General features: G+C 34.0%; 1 protein-coding gene across 6 annotated transcripts in view; it reads right to left on the bottom strand.

Annotated features, from left to right (window-relative positions):
• LOC144239969 (uncharacterized) overlaps positions 1–20,078 on the bottom strand; it is a 277,882-nt gene that overhangs the window by 227,773 nt on the left and 30,031 nt on the right. Inside the window, exon 3 of one of the 6 annotated variants that reach the window (XM_077774231.1) lies at positions 19,417–19,528. The exons of the other annotated variants lie outside the window; for them this stretch is intronic. Coding sequence (XP_077630357.1) covers positions 19,417–19,424 — 8 coding nt within the window. The 5' untranslated portion in view covers positions 19,425–19,528. The remainder of the gene's footprint in view (positions 1–19,416; positions 19,529–20,078) is intronic. 6 annotated transcript variants of the gene reach the window in all.

Here is a 20,078-nt window from a genome sequence, read left to right as displayed (position 1 = left end):
CATGTGGGAGGAAAGGTTCACCCACCTAGCCAGCCAGATTAGATGAATCAAACTGGTGACCAATGGGGTGACAAGTCTTGCGACAAGATCACCCTCACATCCTATAATATAGTAATTCTATTAATGTTCCATTTCTATATTTTGATTAGACCTCAAATTTCTTTATTTTAAATGATATTTAGGCTATGGAGAAAGCAATATAGAACTATCTTAAATTGACTATTCTCAAGAAGTGTGCATTATTTTCTAATATATATGCAACAACAAAGACATAATACAAGATAAAAGAGAATCAAGTTGTAAACTTTGTGGAACACTACTCTCAGAGCTAGAAGAGAGTGTTGTAATAATGATCTTTAGGACAAACTAGTCAGAAAGGACTAGTCATGACTCAATGTAGCAAGCAATAAACTTGACTGGAAAGTGGAACTAAGATTGGTAAGAGTGATGGGAATAAGAATTATATAAAGATACAGATGATAGAACTGGAATGGGAAAATCACCTAGAGATTTTCAGAGAAAAATCAAGAGGACTTAGAAGCACATTAGTGATAGCAAGAATTTTATTAGAAGTACGAAGTTATACATGACATATAAAACAGTAGAAATATCCATCTGAAAGATTTGTTTAATACAGGTGGATGAACAGGGTGATATTTCAATATCTTTTCCAAATTTGGTCTTTTCAACACATACATGCAATTCATTTATGTTTCGTGCAACCTGTTCTTGCCAATATTAATTTTAGACTGCGAACTTAAAATAGAATGAGTATGGTATTTAACATGTTATGCATGTAAAATGAGTATGCAGAATATTTTCATTTGAATATGTGCCAATTTTAAGCCAGGGTGACATTTTGGAATAATTTAGGGAATTCTCACACATTCAAGGAATATATATGTGTTCCTATACTTACAAGATCCAATTTTCCCGTAATTACTATTTTGCTTCTAGTATCAAAATACAATTTGGGATGTACCAAAGTGGTGCAGTGATAGAAGTACTCTAATCATGAGTCAGGACTGGGTTGTGTGTAAACAACCGGGCATGAGGATGGCTTAAGTGGCACATGGGTTAAACAATTTTATCTGTGTAGAAATATCATTAAAATATCATAAATACTTTGACTTAGTCTTTTACATGAGCATAACTTCATAACAACAAATTTAAAAAAAGGTTCACGAAAAAATAAAATAAATAAATAATAGAATTATAGGAGTTTTACTAGAATATTTGGAAGTTACTTTTAGAGTTTCTCTGCTTATGTTTCCAACTTCATTTCAGTTATCCAACAGAGACAAGGATCAAAGAACATTCTCTGGGGCACCTGGTTAAGTGTCCAACTCTTGACTTCAGCTCAGGTCATGATCTCATGGTTTGTGAGGCTGAGATCTGAATCAGGCTCTAGGCCTATAGTGCAGAGATTGGGATTCTCTCTGCTTGGGATTCTCTCTCTCCCTCTCTCAGCCCCTCTTCCACTTGCTTTCTTTCTCTCTCTCTCACTCTCTTTCTCTCTCTCTCAAAATAAATAAATAAGCATTTTAATAAAATAGGACCTTCTCCACCTCTCAGAGTCACTATAGATCTTGTATTTGATCTTCAGATAAGTACACATTTATTTACACATTGTGCATCTTATAGAGGTATATTATGCAGACACTGTAAATAGTAGTAATATGTCTCTCATTAGGATACACACATGATTTTATATATAATTACTGTATTGTTCATTTTTAATTGGGTGTTTTAATTTAGGCAGTAGTAATCTGTGCAACATAAATTACATATGAGATGGGAAGTATAATCACAAAATTAAATCATTCTCATAACAACGTATTTCATATAAAAAAGGAAAAAATTTATTTAACTAATCCTGTATTGAAATACCCCACCTCCACTTAACCAGCAAATGTACCATAGTAAATCTCAAGCAATAAACAAAACTCTTTGAAATCAGACCTTTTATATTTATCTTTATTTGTTTCATTCAGTAAACATATATACAGTAGGAATCACATGCCAGCACTATTCAAAAATAAAATAAGACATTGCTTTATTGTGTCTATTCAATATCTAACTTTTCATTTTCCAGTAACAGTAGCCCAAATGTGTTTAGGAATCACCTCTCTCTTATTCTTGATAATCTACTTTTGATTACTTTGTTTCCTCAAACTCTCTCCTTAAATTTTAGTTATTAACTCATGTTATTATTTTCTTTACTAACATAGTTTTACCTATATATATTTCTAATATGACAATTATGAAAAACTGTCTTGTTCATCTATCTGTATTTGAAAATAAAGGGGAACAATTAATTATGTCAAGTATATTCATTAGAGACTAAAACAACACAAAAAGTGATCTGGAGGTTGCCCATTTAGTTGAGAGAAAGCAAATTTAATTAATCAATTCTCATTAAGCTCAAGGAAACTTAAATGATTGCAGTAATGTTTGGGATGAAACAAAGTGGAAGATTTGGTAAAGTGGAGAAAAATTGCCAACCACCATTCAAACTACAAATAGTTTGTCTTCAGGTCTTTCACACTCTTCAAAAAAAAAAAAACATTTTGAAAAGTCCATATTACTTAAAATCGTTTTCTCCACTTTGGAAATGATCAAGTAGAAGCCAAATTGCCCAGACCAGGTAACAATCTAAAGGAAGTCTGGAAGCTGTCTTTGAGCAAAGTAAAGGGGAATCAGGGAGAAAGCTGAAATAGAATAGCTATAATACAAGACACACATAATGGGCTGAGAACTGTTTCAGAAAATTTTGTAAAGTTATTATTTCCTTGCATTTCGGTGTGTGTGTGTGTGTGTGTGTGCGCGCGCGCGCGCGCGCGCGCGTGTGCATGTGCGTGATCTCTGTGATCTCTGTTTTACCCAACATACCTTTCTGGAGGTATTAATGACATAAGAAAGTGTGCTAGGTAGTGATAGTGGACTGAGTCAAAAATTCTGCCTGGTGACAGGAGTATGATCAATTAAGTGGCCAGTTTAGTGACATAGCTCTGAAGGAACAAGGATGTTTTTTAGCAGCAACAATTTGAAGCTCCTTGAGAAAAATAACAATTGTCAGCGGTCTTAAAGCTGGAGTCAATGTAAGTAAGTAAGTGTAAAAACATAGATGGGCCCATTTTGAGGTAAAAGGAAACATAATTCCATTGTAAATTTCAAACTTATCACTGTCACAAAATTATTATCTTACTATTAGGGATTTTTAATAGATTTCTAGAATTGATAAATGTTTTTTTACACACCCTCAAATCCCACCAATAAAGATAGAAAAAGAAATGAATGCAAATAAATTACAGAAAAGAAATGGAGACAAGCTCCAGACACACAATAAAGGGTTTAATTAAATATACTTTATGGAAGGGACTATTTACACCTGTGAGAGAAGTGTTAAAGAGACAATTGGGATGCTGGGCACCCAGGGACCAGTAATAGTGGAACATCATTACTAGCCTAGACCTAAAGGGCAAGAGGAACAAATGATACTCCAGAAGCTTGTAAAGAACTAGAAGACGTGAAAGCACAGCCTCTGGAGAACAGCTGTTGCCACTGTAGAATCTGGTCACTGCAAGACTCACAATCAGACATGGAGGGAGTGTGAAACACCTACCCACTGTATTCACTGCCTGTCCTGTCTTCACGCCTGCACTTCCCGCCCCAACCAGAAGCCAGAGTGCAAGGGAGTCTATGTGATGTAGTTGATAGAGGTCAGCATCCTGTGTGTAGAGAAAGGCAAAGAACCGTGGAAATTTAATCTGGAAATGGAGAGGTTGACAGATAAACCAATACACGAGGAATAAGACTTCAGCTTCAGCTTTCTTTGATTTGCACTCTTCTTTATGAATTATTTCACATAATTCATATGTGGGAGGGACTCAGTTGAAACATAGGGAAGTCAGCATTTTGGGGATGTGGGAAAGGCATATTAGAGAGACAATTTGTATTTCTTTAATGTTTATTTGTATTTGAAAGAGACAGAGACACAGAGAGAAAGAGAGAGAGAGAGTAAGGGAGAGAGAGATGTGAATAGGGAACTAGGGTATCTGTGGCATGTTCAAATCCTGCAAATAGGAATCCCAAGGGCACCATTCCCTGTCAGTGGAGACAAGCCCTTCATTGGTCTGTCGAGCAGCAACTAACCAACTGTAGCCAGCACTGCAGTGGGGCTGTGCTGCTTTTATAGCACTCTTTCTGCTGGCAGAATTTGGGAGTCTGGAGGTTGTTTTAGAAGTCATCTGATCATGCTTGTATAAATCACACTTCTGGTTTCTCTAGTAATCTATTTGCCTTGAAAACTTAGTGGGAATTCAATCATGTTGCTTCTGGTCCATTCTATATTGGAGTAAACACAGAACATACTATCTCAAGAAATAGTTTATAAATCTGGTAATAGATCTTTATTGGTCTCTAAATTCTACTCATTGCCCTTTCTTGTGAAACAGAGGCTTGAGTGAGAGTCATCCCCTCTCATATGACCTTTGAGCTGTGTTGGCAACATTACTGGCTGAGCAAAATACTTGTTTCAATTAGTAAAAGAAACCAGTTGGCTGGGGCATGCGTTTGTTTGTTTGTTTTTGACATTTGAGATCCCGAACTGTCTGACCCTTAATCAATTTATATTGCAAGCTATTTGTAGTGAACTTTGCAAACACTTCCCTATATTCACCTTCTCTATATAAAAATACCAAGAAAATACTCAAATATTATCAATATTTCCTAGATCTTATTTAGTCTATTGTCTATCTTCCTTCCAATATATCACAGGCAACAGTTTTATTAAATATCATTTCCTGGAATAAGAAAGATGCCAGCTTTCCAGCTCTAATATTTGTGTTCTCACTACTCAATTATTTCCAATAATGCAAAGCCATATATTGCTAGTTCTATTCCATGCAGCACCCCTCTTCTGATTTGGGAAATATAAGGAGAAATACCAAAAGAAACAGCTACGAGAGTTTAAAGTTACATTTCAAAAGTGGGATTCAAGAGTAGAAAAATAAATGTTTTTATTTCAAATAAAATATTATATAAAATAATACACTAATGTCTGTAAATTTAGCCCAAGACAATGGGAACCACCATGGCTCCAAAAATGAAATTTAAGTTTTTCAAATATAAATGTAAATTTTTCTCAAACATATAAGACTAAGTTAGAGACAGTATAAGATGGAAGTACTTACTATGTAGGACAATGATTCTCAACTGCAGCCAGTGTTGCCCACTCACCTCCCCAGGTCATTTAGTAATACCCATAGTCATTTTTGTTGGCAATGATTGGGAGTGAAGAAGTGCTATTAGCATCTAGTGAGGCTCTATGGAGATCAAGAGACTGCTAAACATCCTACAATGCACAGGACAGTCCCCCCATTCCATATCCACAGCAAAGTGTTCTCCAGTCCAAAATGTCAGTACTGCTGACACTGAGAAACTCTGATCTATGCCATTGAATAAAAGAGACTAAACCTATGCGTAGGAACTACAAAAGCATAAATAAACATGGTACTCCAACCTCCTCATTGACCAAACAGATGACTGACATCTCAAGATCTAGCAGAGACGCAAAGAGAGAGTGTGATTCTGGTGATAGAGCTCTCACCATGAGGATAGAGAGAAGCAACACCACTATAGTGTTTGGAGGGATCATATTACTGGCTACCTAACAGCCTTGTGGACATGACAACTGATACGAGTCCTGGAATCTGCCAAAGATTCCCTCAACACTAATATATTAATTGGATTGACTAGGTGAAAGGCACTGAATTAGCATAAAACTGTATCAGTTTACAGTAGGAAAATAAAACCCTTCAAGTATATGCTTCACTGATACAGTAGGTCAGTTACTTACTAACAGACTGATTACTAAAGTAATAAAGAAGAAGGAAAACAATTATTTTGATGGATAGATGAACTCCAGAGTGTATATACTAATTTAGTTATTTAATTTTCATTACACTTATGAAAAACTAGAATTTAATACAAAGCATATTTCTTTAGGGAGTTTCATTTTTAATTAGATATGACTTGAGCTCACTCTTTTCCCACTGCTGAAATAATGTACAAACTCAGTATGTGTGTGCATAACATACAAGTAGGTCTCTGCAAGTATATAAATAATTTCAGTTTCTTCACACATACACCCAATGGATCTTCAGTGGAACACAAATAAGAACAAAAAAAAAAGCTGTAAGAAATTATTGAAAGTGAATTTATATATTAAATTAACAATTGCTCCTCTAACTTCTGGAGTTTGATTTCAATCTTCTTTACATGATTTTAAATATCCCGTTGCATGAAAAATAAACTTTACTTCACATTAGATTTTTAAGAAAAAATGTACAGGTATTAACTTTATATATATTTTATTTCTTCAAGTACTTTTTTAGGGATGAAGAGCCTTTTAAAAGAGCAATTTGTTTATTTTAATAGAATACTACAGTGGTTCAGTAAAGTTATCCTACTAAAATAATATTAAGCATTTCTAGGCATAAATATACTTTCCCAGATTTTAAAAAGAAGGTTTAAGAAAATAAATAAATGATAATTAAAAAGAAATAGAATAGTATCCATAATTCTCAAAAACATAGCTTGATTTAATAAAGCAAGTTGCAGAGTTTTACATATTAGATATCATATGCATAATTTTTAAGTTTAGTTTTTTATTTTGAGAGAGACAGAGACAGTGCAAGTGGTGAAAGGGGCAAAGAGAGAGAAAGAGAGAGAGAGAGAGAGAGAGAGAGAATCCCAAGCAGGCTCTCTGCCTGCAGGGCTTGATCTCACAAATTGTGAAGTCATGACCTGAGCCAAAACCAAGAGTCGGGTGCTTAACTGAGCCACACTCACACACACACACACACACACACACACACACACACACACACACTTAAAGCATTGGAAGGATACACACCAAATTAATATCAAGGTTGCATGTAAATAAGGAAGGAAGAGCAGGGAGATGGATCAGACTGGTCTATGACTGGAAAAATGGAACATCATCTTTCTCTGTAATGTTTTATTTCACTTATTAAAGTAATATTTGAGCAGACTATGATGAAATATTAACAAGAGCTAATTTTGTGTGAAGAATACAAAGATGTTTGTCATATTGTTTTTGGAATTTACCATGCTTTTAAAAATTTCTCTAAAAATTTATTAAAAATGAAACAGGGAGGGCAAGGTATCTCATATACAGATGTAAATAATGAGACCAAACAAAAAAAGGATTATGGTGTATTTGTGTATCCACAAGTAATGGGACTTGCATAATTATCTTGGGGAGAAGAAGGTGAGATGAGGCCAGAAAAGGAGATGGTGAGCTTGTGTTAAGACTTTCAGATTTATCCCAAGGATGATGGGAGGTCACTGGAAGCTAACGAGGAAGCAAGTTACATGACCTAGTATGTCGTTGGAAAGATTGGCCTAATATTAACAGAGATATATTTTCCAGTAAACTTTCTTCATTGAAGAATGCAATTATAAAAAAGATTAGATATACAGAAACCAGAAAATTAAACCCAAATGTGCATTCTGGGTGTCTCCAAATAAGAAATCATATACAATTTAAAATACACATTTAATAATACACCAGATTACATTTTCCTGAAATAAAGAAAAATCATCTCTGCACTGAGGAGTGAACCGAGTCCAGGAAAAGTTGATACAGAATAATCTCACCAAGGTATATCTTCTTGAAGTCATTGAACTTCAAGAAAAAAGACTCATGTAAGCATATATACCGTAAGAGGAAGTCATCCACAAAAGGGAAAGATAAATTGTGTGCCAGATGTCTCCACAGCAGCCCCATTCCAGAAGCACCATAAGGTAGAAGAGCAAGGTCTACAACATCTGAGGACATCCATACTTCTGAGAAAAAGTGTGAACAAAGAACTTTATGCCTTACTAAGTTGTCCTTTAAATCTGAAGGCAACAGATAGATATTCTCAAATAGAAAATAATCAGCACCCAGTGAATAGAGAATGCATGAATAATAATTTTTTAAAAAGCTGGTGGATCATATGAATCAGAAAAAAGTTTTCAACACAGAATAAATCAAAAATTTCAAAGCTATGCAGTTGATAAATCATAGTAAAAAGAGACTACATGTGGTGAATGTGTAATCTAATTATTGAGATCTAAGCCTAAATAATTGTGGGAATTATGGTTACATAACAAAAAGTATATCAAAATTTTTGACCTTATAAAAATTACTTAAACTTTTTTCAAGGAATAATCTTTGAATGATTTTCCCATCTATTGACTTTTTTTAAATGAGAAAATTAGCTCAAGTATACTTCCTTTCCTGTCTCCTAGCCTTATTCTGCCTTTCAATTAACTTACCTTACATTTACTGGGCATGTGCACACAGACTTGCACACGCGCACACATGACACACACTTCTAAAACAGACCATGGTTTTTAACAGATAATATAGACTGCATCCACATTAACGAAGAAGGATATAGTCCTACTACATACATTATCATCCACTCAGATTCTTTTGTCCAAGTCATAGGTAATGCTTTACATTATTTTGAAGAGTAGTTCCAGTTTTTCCTGCTGGTAGAACACCCTCTGATATGTGAATAATGAAACCCCTTAACAATTTGCCTCCGTGGCTTCAGTTAGCAGCATAGCAGAGAAACTGCGCAAACGCTGCAAGTTAAAAATTACTTCATTACTTTGTACTGTCACCCTCCATTCACTGATTTTTATAATCTGAAGAGGGACAATCTGAAAGAGGACATTTATTTTTCTTCTTTCTACAACAAAATCATGGCAGAGTTCCATTGTTTCAACTACATATACAATGGTATTTAATATTTTTGTTATAACTTATTTCAAAGTATTAATTTTCTACATGTACTGCCCTCCAGGCTGTTCGAGTTTATTTCCCTAGACTGTGTTCTGTAAACAATTCAGATATTTGATCAAACTCATTAACCAGTTGTGTTCCTTCTACTTCAGATGCAATAAATTACAATCGGAGCTTCAAATCAGCATGTACAATGTGTGAGTTTAATTAACTTTGTTGCATAAGCAAAAACGTCATATCTTCAAGGAAAATTAGAAAAAAAAGCCTTTGAAACAAAAATTATACCTTTGTAACTTAAAAATGTTTCTTAGAGATTTCCTAATACAGACCATAATTTTTTACATAAGAGATTTAGATTAGGATTTATTTTTTCTAAAGCCACTCAGTTACTCAGTACCCACATTCTATATATGTGGCATAAATCAAGTGGATTAATATCTACTTCCTTGTTTGCAAAACACAGGTTGTCATCATATTGATAGCAATTAATGATAATTTACTTATTTATTTATAAATAATTTTATTAATATTAGTTTTCTGGGTTCTTCTCTCCTGGCAGATATTGTTTTCATTTATACCCACAAGAAGACATTTTCAGAATCAAAATGTCTGAATAACACCAAAAACTATTTTCCCCTTAAGATTAAAATAATATACACAAGGTATTATTAACATTAAAATAAAATACACAAGATAAATTAACCAACTAAGAAAGCTAAATATTTTCAAGCAGCATGCAGCAATTTCATGCGTTATTTTTATGTTTGCTATCTCAACTAATAAATCAAGTGATTTTTTTAAGAAGAATGGGCTTACTATACCCATGCTCATGGCATTACCAGCATTCTGCCCAAGCATGTTGCCAGATAAAATAAAATATTATCTTGATTTTCAACACCTACTCAATTCAATAAAATGACAGCAGATTATATATTGAGAGAGAAAGACTTTTCTATGAAATGTTAACTCCCAATATGTTGCGAATACAGGGTCAATTACTGTCATATCGGCTCTTTCTATTTATTTTGCATGAGGAGATCATATTTTCAATCCAAACACTTTATTGCCAACTCTCTTTTCACACTCATCCCATTCTCCCTCCAAAACATGCATAGAAACATGCACAGGCATCCCTTGTGTCTGTACTTTATGGGAGAATAATCTACTCCTTGGACTGAGTATGTGAAAAAAATAGGCAGAATATAGAAATGGAAAATTTCCTAATTCCTGTTGCACAAGGAAGATTCATTATTTCATTCAAATTGAATTTCCTAAGTCCCAAGTTTCCAGAAGTTCCTAAGTTCTTGGTCTATATCAGTTGTTCTAAGATACAACTTCCTTGAAGCAGTAAGTTATCAAAATAAATTCAGAGCCTGGCATATCCAGTATTGAATTTTGTCAGGTAGGAATATTTTAAAAATCACCATTTCATTAAAGATAGGACATTTAACTCCTAAAATGTAGGAAGGATATAATTTCAGATTAAAATTAGGAACAATTTATAATTTTTATGTAAACAACACAATATTTAATCTTACTCACTCCAGTATAGACTCTTGAAAGTTAGTCACTGGTGAGATCTACCCATAGCATGGTATTAGGATTCTTTATTCCATTCCACACAGCATTTACCCCATATTGCCTTATACTGGTATTTATTAAAAATCTCTTTTATTTCATTTATCATCTTTGTTTCGCTTTGTATTGCCCACAACACCTTGTCAAATGATTTACTCATAGGATGTAACCGATACATTTGTTGAATGAATTCATAAAACAATAACGCATAAATTTATATTTTTAATTTTTATTATAAATGCAATTCAAGAGTCAAACAAATAGTGGATTATGTCAATTAAACATTTGCACATTCTGCTTTTCTGTAAGATGATTAATTATAGCTCATTTTTAAAGAAGAATATTTTAAGTTAAAAGTTTTCAGTACATTATTTATAAAAAGGGATTCTGATATAAAGAAATTATATCACATACCACTAAAATCTGAGCATTCATGCAAAAAAATATTCTCACCAGCTCAATCCCTACTGAAGTTCAACACCCATGTCTAACAGAGGAATTTCCCTCCTTAAAGTAACTTCAATTATATTCTGTATGACTGTTGACCTTCTCTTTTGGTTACTGCATTTAAAAAAATAAGTTAATGACTAGGGGTGCCTGTGTGGCTCACTTAGTTAAGTGACTGACTTTGGCTGAGGTCATGATCTCATGGTTCCTGGGTTTGAGCCCTCTATCAGGACAGCTCAGAGACTGGAGCCTGTTTTGTATTCTGTCTCTCCCTCTCATCCCCCTCCCCTGCTCACACTCTCTCAAAATGAAATAAATGTTAAAAACATTTATTAAAAAAAAAACAAAAAAGGAGTTAATGACTAATCCTCCTGTTTATTTTATTCCCTTACCATCTGTATTTCGGGTATTAACATCTGAAATAAGTGCCGGTTTTGTAAGAAATAGCCTCTTAAATATTAAGTCCTTCCAGTTTTTAAAACGTTTTAATGTTTATTTATTTTTGAGAGAGAGACAGAGCATGAGCGGGGGAGGGGCAGAGAGAGAGGGAAACACAGAAATCCAGGTTCTGAGATGTCCTGATTCAGGGCTTGAACCTATGAACCGTAAGATCATGACCTACACCAAAGTCAATCACTTAACCAACTGAGCCACATAGGCACCCCTAAAATCCTTCCATTTTTAAAGTAAATTCATATTACACTATAACTTTAATCTCAATATTGACGCACTTTTAGTATTTTTGTTCCTCATGCTTTTCATTTGCACTGGCACAACCTAAAATATTAAATACGTCACTATTAAATATTTTATATATTTCTATTTATATGTCAAATATTTTACATAATCCAGAAAACATTTCCCCAGAGTTGATGGCAATCTCTTATCTCTGAAATCTGTTAGAAATTAATATTTAAGGTCCAGTTGTTGTATTCTTATTATACTGTCTTCAGCATAGTTGCAATTTTCCTAACTGCATGTTTGGACTTCTATAGAGATTAGCTTCTTAAAGCAAAAATCAGTGAATCCAAGGAGTTTTAAGCTTACTTTTAGGCATTTAGTCAACTCAAGTTTTATCCAAGAATGTTCTTTAAATATTACAGAAAATCAAGCAAATTAGCTAAGTGTTTAAAATCTCACTCTCCTAAATATCTTACTTATGACTTTAAGTGTTCTTCACATCTCCTGCCATTACATACAAGTTGTACAACTCTATTTACCACAACTGAGAACCATATTTTTAAAAAAATTTTTAATGTTTTTATTTATTCTTGAGAGAGAGAGAGAGAGAGAGAGAGAGAGAGAGAGCAGGGGAGGGGCAGAGAGAGAGAGAGAGAGACACAGAATCTGAAGCAGGCTCCAGGCTCTGAGCCAGGTGTCAGCACAGAGCCCAATGCGGGGCTTGAAACCATCAACTGTGAGATCATGACCTGAGCCGAAGTCAGACGCTTAACTTACTGAGCCACCCAGGTTCCCCAACTGAGAACCATATTTTAAAATATCCACTTTTAGTGCACATGCTTACACATGAATTGTTTCTATACCATTTCACTTTTATGTACCAAATTTGGTCAGGATTCTGTTACGGATTGTAGGAAAGTATTGAAATTCAACTTCTTTATTTTCCAAATGTTCATGTTATATCGTTGCACTGATAGATGAATTACTGTAGCAAAGAACTGCTGAGGCCCACATATGCCTACTCCTCCTTTTCCCTGACTACCAGGGCCTCATTCTCTCAGGTTGCACACTATCTTTACATCCATGAACTCAGGGAAGAGGCCCTTTAATTGACCCAAGGTAGAGATAATGATATTTTCCCCCCTTTGCCTATGATTGATTTAGGTATGGGCATGTGATACAATTCTGGATGGTAAGATTTGAGGTGATGTTAGTGGAGTCTTGTAGGGAAGGGTTTTTTTGTTCTTAGAAAAGGTCAAATTACAGACATGTGTCCTTTGCACATTGTTTTGTAAAGAAATCTTGATGCTGTAACTGTCCCAGAGAAGCAAACAGAAAGGAAGGACAAAGACACCTGGGCTGGTAATGACATTGTTGGATGTCTGAAGCACCCACGGAACCTTTCCAGATTTCTTGTTATCTAAGAGAAGCAGCCTCTTGTGTTTAAGCCATGTTGACTATGTTTCTGTTACTTGTGATCTGAAGCAGTCCTAAGTGTGACATCTCTGTAATATAAATAAGGAAACTGAAACTCAGAGAAATTACATGGATGGCCTAACATAGCTCAGTGATTAAATTGTAGAGGCCTGGCTAGAATATAAATTCTTAGTTCAGATTTACCTTAAGAACTGTTTGCTAGCACAAAACATTAATTAACAATGTATTATACAAAGATGTCATGTATACAGTATTTTATGCAATAATGAACACATATGCAAATTATCTTACGCTGAACCATATGAAACAACCATTCTTGTGCATCAAAACTGTTCAAATATCGGAAATTTCATGTGGTGCATTGTTAATATAGAGAAAACATATCTAATTAGTATACGTTAAATGCTCTTTACTTTGATTCTTAAGTTTGCTACCTAAAATTTCAAGTGAAATTTCCCTCACTTTTCCATAAATTACCTTATCAGCCTTCTTTCAAGGAGAAATTCTAGTTTGTTTAAATTAGTTTGAAAAGTTGATAAGCATACCCACCGATGACAATGCTGTAAAGCTTTAAGCATCTAAACTAGGGGCGCCTATTAATTTAAGCCCATGACTTTTGATTTCTGCTTGGGTCATTTTCTCCCACTCATGGGATCAAGCCCCATGTCTGGCTCCACGCTGAGCATGGAGCTTGCTTGGGATTCTCTCTCTCTCTTTCTCTCTTCCTCCTTCTCTCTCCCTCTCCATCTCTATCTCTCTCCCTCTGCCCCTCCCCCACTCATGTGTCCACGTATTCACTCTGTCTCAGAATAATAAAATAAAATAAAATAAAATAATAAAATACATGTTTGCTTTCTGCAATGAATACCTACAGGGCTCAATCAGAAACTGTAGCATGCTTCAGATAATAAAGTGCCATGCATATAATAATATGACTTGAATAAACTGATAAAATATCATGATGTAACAACTGAGAAGAAATAGACCTCTCCTTAGAAAATGCTGCATCACATTTCTTTTTGGCAAAAGACATATGTGCAGTGAATTTTAAGGATACTATCATTTGCTGTCATTTAAAGTGGTATTTTATAATTTATTTATTGTTTTAATTCAGCCATTTGAGAGTTTATGAAATCCTTTCTTCTCAATGGGACTCCCACTGGGTTTAAAAGAGTAACATATAGAACAGCAAGAGTTAATTGGATTAGGTTTCAATGTTATTTTAATTGACATTAGAATATAGTACTGAGAGGAGGAATTCAACTTGTTTGCTAAGTTCTTCACAGTACTTTCTGTTTACTGCCAAAAGTCTATTTTCTACAAACTACATTAATATATTCTACAGAAACTAAGATTATTTACTTACAAAAAGTTTAAACACTCCTTTAAATGCATAGAGCTCTCCACAAAAAAATGAGATTAGCAGCTTCAGTATTGCAGTGTAGCCATATTATAAAAATTATTACAGAAATCAATAATGCTTTCATTTCCAGAACTAATCTGATGGTAAGATCTTGTTTATATAGATATTAAACAAATGCATTATTCACATTTTATAATGATTTTCTAGAGGAAAAAAGGACATTTTTTAATTATCATATGGAAGTGGTGTAATAAATGAGGATAATCTTTATTAACAGAAAGTTAATTTACATAAAACAAATGCTCATTGAATTATTGAATATGATAATATCTACATGCCTACTCCTGTTTGTCATATTTTGTGCCTTTTGGCGACATCAGAATTATAACAATCTGATTTATGCATTAAATTTAATGCATAATATGACAACATACAGATATGTATGCCTTATAATGTATAATTTAAACATGATTGCTATATATTTCACCCATTCTTTCATGGCTTTCCCGATTTTCTCATGCAGCCAGAAATCATGATTAAAATGCAGGATGCCAGATATGAATGTCGGTTTGAATTAATGAATATTTTCATAAAAATACTCCAACTATGAATGTTTTAAAAACCTTGTCATAACATTCACCAAACTTACACATGACAGCAAGCATGTGTTACTGCATTTTCATCTTAAATATTTGATGATTGCCTCTTTAAATCCAAGATTCATAACCCAAAGGCTTTCATTTTCTTACACCATGTGTAATTCAAAAGACATTTATTAGTACAGTCCTCTTTTTATGCATCAACAAAACATATCTGAAAACAAAGCAATATACAAACTTCCCAGAATTTTGGACATATTTTAAGGTATTAATTATATATAACAATATTTTATAATATGTATACACTATTTATACTTTTTCTCTCCCTCCCAATAGAATAAAGATAGGATTTACAATAAAGATGATTCTGGTTAAACATTAAAAACAACAATACAACTGGAATCTTTTTCAACTTACGTTAAAAATGTGTAAATATTTCCTAACCTCTCCACATTTTCAGGAAATGATCACAGTGCAGAGCTGCAATTTATGAGATTCTGAGAAACACGTGTTCCTCTACCAACTTCTTAACAATAATGTCACTTTTTAAATTACAAATTTAAATTTAGCATAGGTAAATAATGGTAACAGGTCTATTACAGCCATCTTTATTATTTCAGAAGGAAACCAACTAACAATTGTAAGAGCAATTCCATATTAGGTTTCAACTTAAGGTTGCCCATTGATGGGTCACTCTCCCTTGACCTTGAGTGTGTAGAAAGGTAGTTCACCATGGTAACCTTGGTCTGGATGCTTTCCATACAGTAAATCATTTCAGTCTCTTCATGTAATTCTTTTATTGGCTGTGCAATTGAAATGTCATGCTTCATGAACAGAGAAGCTAGTAATTTCTTATGGGTTATTAAACCACTTTTCTAATGTATGAGCATGGATAAAGTTGTATGCAACATTTTAACACACACTTGGTTCATCATAGTGTTTTCTTTGTTTTTAAAAAAATATTCTGGTAAACATATTTTACCCTAACATATTTTTTTAATCTTCAAATGCATACAGTCTATCAGTACACTATCAAATATCTGGTATCATTTGGTAAGTTCTATAGTGGTGTTTCTACTTACAGAAAGAATGTGTGTGTGTGTGTGTGTGTGTGTGTATGTGTGTGTATGTGTGTTTATAAATAAAAACAAAGCTCTTTACATAATACTGAAGTTTCCAAAAGCAGGCAAGTTTTAAAAGGACATTTTGGGTCCTAAGCCAAAACTGACATTCCACCTTAAATATGTGAAAATAAAAAAAAATGTATTTTAATGACCAATTATGAAAAAGTCATGAAAACCATACTTTTGTTATAAAGCAAGAGTTAAAAAATTGCTTTTTCCTTTATGAACTGTTCGTATCCATATCTCTAGACAATCATTCCCTTATGCGTTTATAATAAAACTCTGCTTTTTTGAAGCTCATTCCAATCTACTATATCACTCTCATAATCACATTTGTCAAGATCGCAGCCCCACCACCCAATCCTCCCATGTGTTGAAATCTTGGCACATAACTCAAAGTTTCTCTACTCACGACAATTTCTGCTCAAAGCCACATGGATGACTCTTCCCAAATCCTGGCCTCTCAGTTCCTTCAAATCTTCACCAAGGACTTTCTCTTTGGTCATCCACTTTCCTGGACAGACACTAGAAACTATCATCTCTAAAACTCTTCCAACTTTAATATTGGTATTTTAAAAATTATTCTCTTTCGGAGCACCTGGATGCCTCAGCCGGTTAGCATATAACTCCTGATTTCAGCTCAGGTCATGATCTCTTGGTTTGTGAGATCGAGCCCCACATTGGGTTCTGTGCTGACAGCATGGGGCCTGCTTGGGATTCTCTGTCTCCCTCTCCCTCTGCCCCTCATCTCCTCAAAATAAATAAATAAACTTAAAAAAAAAGATTCTTCTCTCTCACATTACAAGTTTTTATTTTTTAGATTATTATTTAATTACACTAATTACAACCTTAAAACTCATTACAACTGAAAAATTTTGACTTATTGGTCCCTTTATTATCACTCAATAAATAATCCCTTTATGACACAACCTCCCTCCCTAATATCTTGTGGAACATGATTCTAACCATGCTTTTATAATATCTTAAATCTCTACTCCTCTGTCTCTACATTTTACCCATGTAAAAGACTTCAGATTCAGGTGGTCCCTTTTTTAAGACCTAAAGATCCTTCTTTAGGTCTAACCTCAGGCACATACAACAGAAAAACATACATCAGGGAATGTTGACTCTTTTTTATAAATAAACAAATCACTAATTTTACCTGAATACTCAACACTCCCCAGTAATTGTGCCATATTCATTGGTCAAGCCGCTATCCTGTTCTCCACATATAGATTTCAGACCTTCTGCATATCATCAAACCACCAGCACTATCACGGAAACCTCATTCTTATCAGAGAGCGTCACATTCTACTACACCAAGCAAATAGATACAATGAGAAGAAAACTCCCAGCCATCAAACCTATGAATTTGCCTGCATTTGTCCTAGTTTCTTATTTTTTCCTTGTTTAAATAAGCACTTCTCTTCTGCTGCTATTCCACCCATTTACCTCCCACTCTTTCAGATACTTTAGTATCAATGACCCCTTCTCTGATTTTGACAAGGTCTCTTTGTAGAACACTCTTCCCACCAAGTTGATGAACTCTTATCATCCTTTTGATCTCCATTCAAATATTTCTTCTTCATTGCAGACTTACTGTTCCCTCCAAAACAAACGAGATTCCCTTATTTTTTAGTCTTATTTTCCAGCAGCTGTGTTTTCTACTGTCATGTATTTTAACTGAGATTTTTATCACAATTTGAAATTCTATTTATTTAAGTGATCATTGAGTTAATATTTGCCCTTCAATATTTTTAGCATTACAAGATCATCACTAAGGTGTATAGTAAGAGCTCGATAAATTTTTCATAATGAAAGAAGAACAATAGAAGAAAATTATGACATGGCATGTATTACATACTAGGCACTAAATTTATACACTCATTTCATACAGCAATCCTATCTTTGTGTTATAAATAAGAAACCTCAGGCAGGTAGGACTTGACAGACACAGAAGAGTTTAGCTCCAGAGTTTATGATCTAATAACTACACTCAACTGCTCAAGAAAGGATGAAATAAAATTATTACAGTATGCCTACACAAAATGGCACAAATATCAGAGTATAACTGTGATAAGATATAGTTCATATTTTTATGATATGCAGTATAATTATGAAGAGGCAAAGCTGAAATATAAGTTCAGGACTTTTCCAATCCTTTGACATTTAGAATTGAAGTGTGGGAAAGGTATATAAGTTTTCATATTCATCTTTGGTGCTTTAATTTTTTCTAATTGTTCTTAGCAGATGAACAATATTCTAAGGTGAGGTCAATATTAATGGTGAATAAAGGAGGAAGAAAATATTAAAAACTAGAATATAAGACATTGATCTGTTTGGGAAATGACAGCAAATTACCTTGAACCACATGAATCCTTGGGGTTGAAGCAAATGGTATACTCAAAATGGGTATACTGAGGGCTGACTGTGGCTACAGAGATATAAAGAAAATGCTGGAAATGAAGAGTATCATAATGGTGGAGGTAGGAATGTGACAGGAGCCATTACTGAGAAATTATATCTCTCAGTTAAATAATATCTCTCCTTTACTACTGGCTTCGCCCCACTAAATTCTTTAGAGTTGAATCTACATAGCGTTCAAAATACAGGGAAGAATCATACTCATTATATTTCATTTTTCACCAACATTCTATAAAGTATTGAAGAACTGAATATAATATCTGATTCAATAATCAAGAGAAGAGGAAGCAATTTTCAACAAAGACATCCTCCATGAGAAAAGAAACACACTTGAGAGAATATAAGAAGGCTTTCAACTCAGTGGGAAGGGAATGTGAAAGCACTTCATTGAAGCTCATTGTAGCTTGTGCACAGTTTGCCTGCCAAGAAATGCTCATTCAATATAGGGAAATAAATTCCCATTCACTAATAAACACAGTCAAATGCAAAGTTGCTTTATAAAGTCAAAGTCTATAAATATCTCATAACTGGTTTATGCCTTAACATAGTTCCTCCAAATTATATTTTAGCACAAGGCTCTTTTTTAGTTATTCCATTCTTTTCTTTGACTTCAATTGTTCATGGCACAATCATGTGTTCTTTAAATTATTCATATTTCCATGGGATAAGATCATAATTCTCCAAATACTGGGATCATGCAGTGTAGGGATATTTAACTTTTCAGGTTTGTACATATGAATAAACAGGAAGCAAGATCAATTACTAGTAGTGTTAACCATCAGCACCCAATCCCCTGTCAGCCAAGGCTCAAGTGTCATCTCTTGACGTGAACATTGACCCAGGTGTCAGGAAAATAGCCCAGGGGTTCTATTTTCCAATAATGTACTGGAGACCCATGACAAGCTCACAGCCAAAGTAGTAAAGCACTTCTTAACTCACAGGACCATCAAACGGGATTAAGTGCTTTGAAATCCATGGATAACAGGTGCTCCAAGGACTGAAGAGCTCACCAGGTCGCCTCTTTCCCTCCGGGTCACTCACCTTCTTGCACCTTATGTTAGGAGAATATTGATGAGAAGAGTGACAGAAGATGCCCATGGCAGCAGAAAGTAATGCAAGGGAAGCCTATTAACTTCTTATATACAGATTTTATGCTGTGATGCTAAAAATTCTATAGTGATTTTTAAAAACACTGATGCAGATTTCAGAATCCTTTGAAGAGTCTTATCAAATGATTAAAGCTGGGTTTTATAGACAGTTACAGATTTGTTTCCATATTAATATTGTTAGCCCATTTTAGGAAGATTTTTTTGAAAAACAGTTCGATGAAGCATAATCATCCAATAAGATAGCAGTACATCCAAATAAGGATTTAAAAATACTGAAGATCATCTAAAAATAGCATCTCAATGAGGAAATCAATTTAAAACTTAGAAAGTGGTTCAACATTAGTCAGTAGAAGTTCACGGATTTATAAAACTTAATTACTTGAAAAGCCATAAAAAGTTTTTATGAAATAATCTATTCTTTAATTTAAAAAAAAGACTATTAAAGATTTACTTGAAATGAAACATGGTAGTAAAATAGGACTTAATTTGAAA

This window comes from Crocuta crocuta, unplaced genomic scaffold, assembly GCF_008692635.1.
Source record: "Crocuta crocuta isolate KB4526 unplaced genomic scaffold, BGI_CrCroc_1.0 scaffold81, whole genome shotgun sequence".
NCBI classification, from domain to species: Eukaryota; Metazoa; Chordata; class Mammalia; order Carnivora; family Hyaenidae; genus Crocuta; species Crocuta crocuta.
Note: the sequence above shows the minus strand (reverse complement) of the source record. Positions and strands in the feature narration are given on the sequence as shown.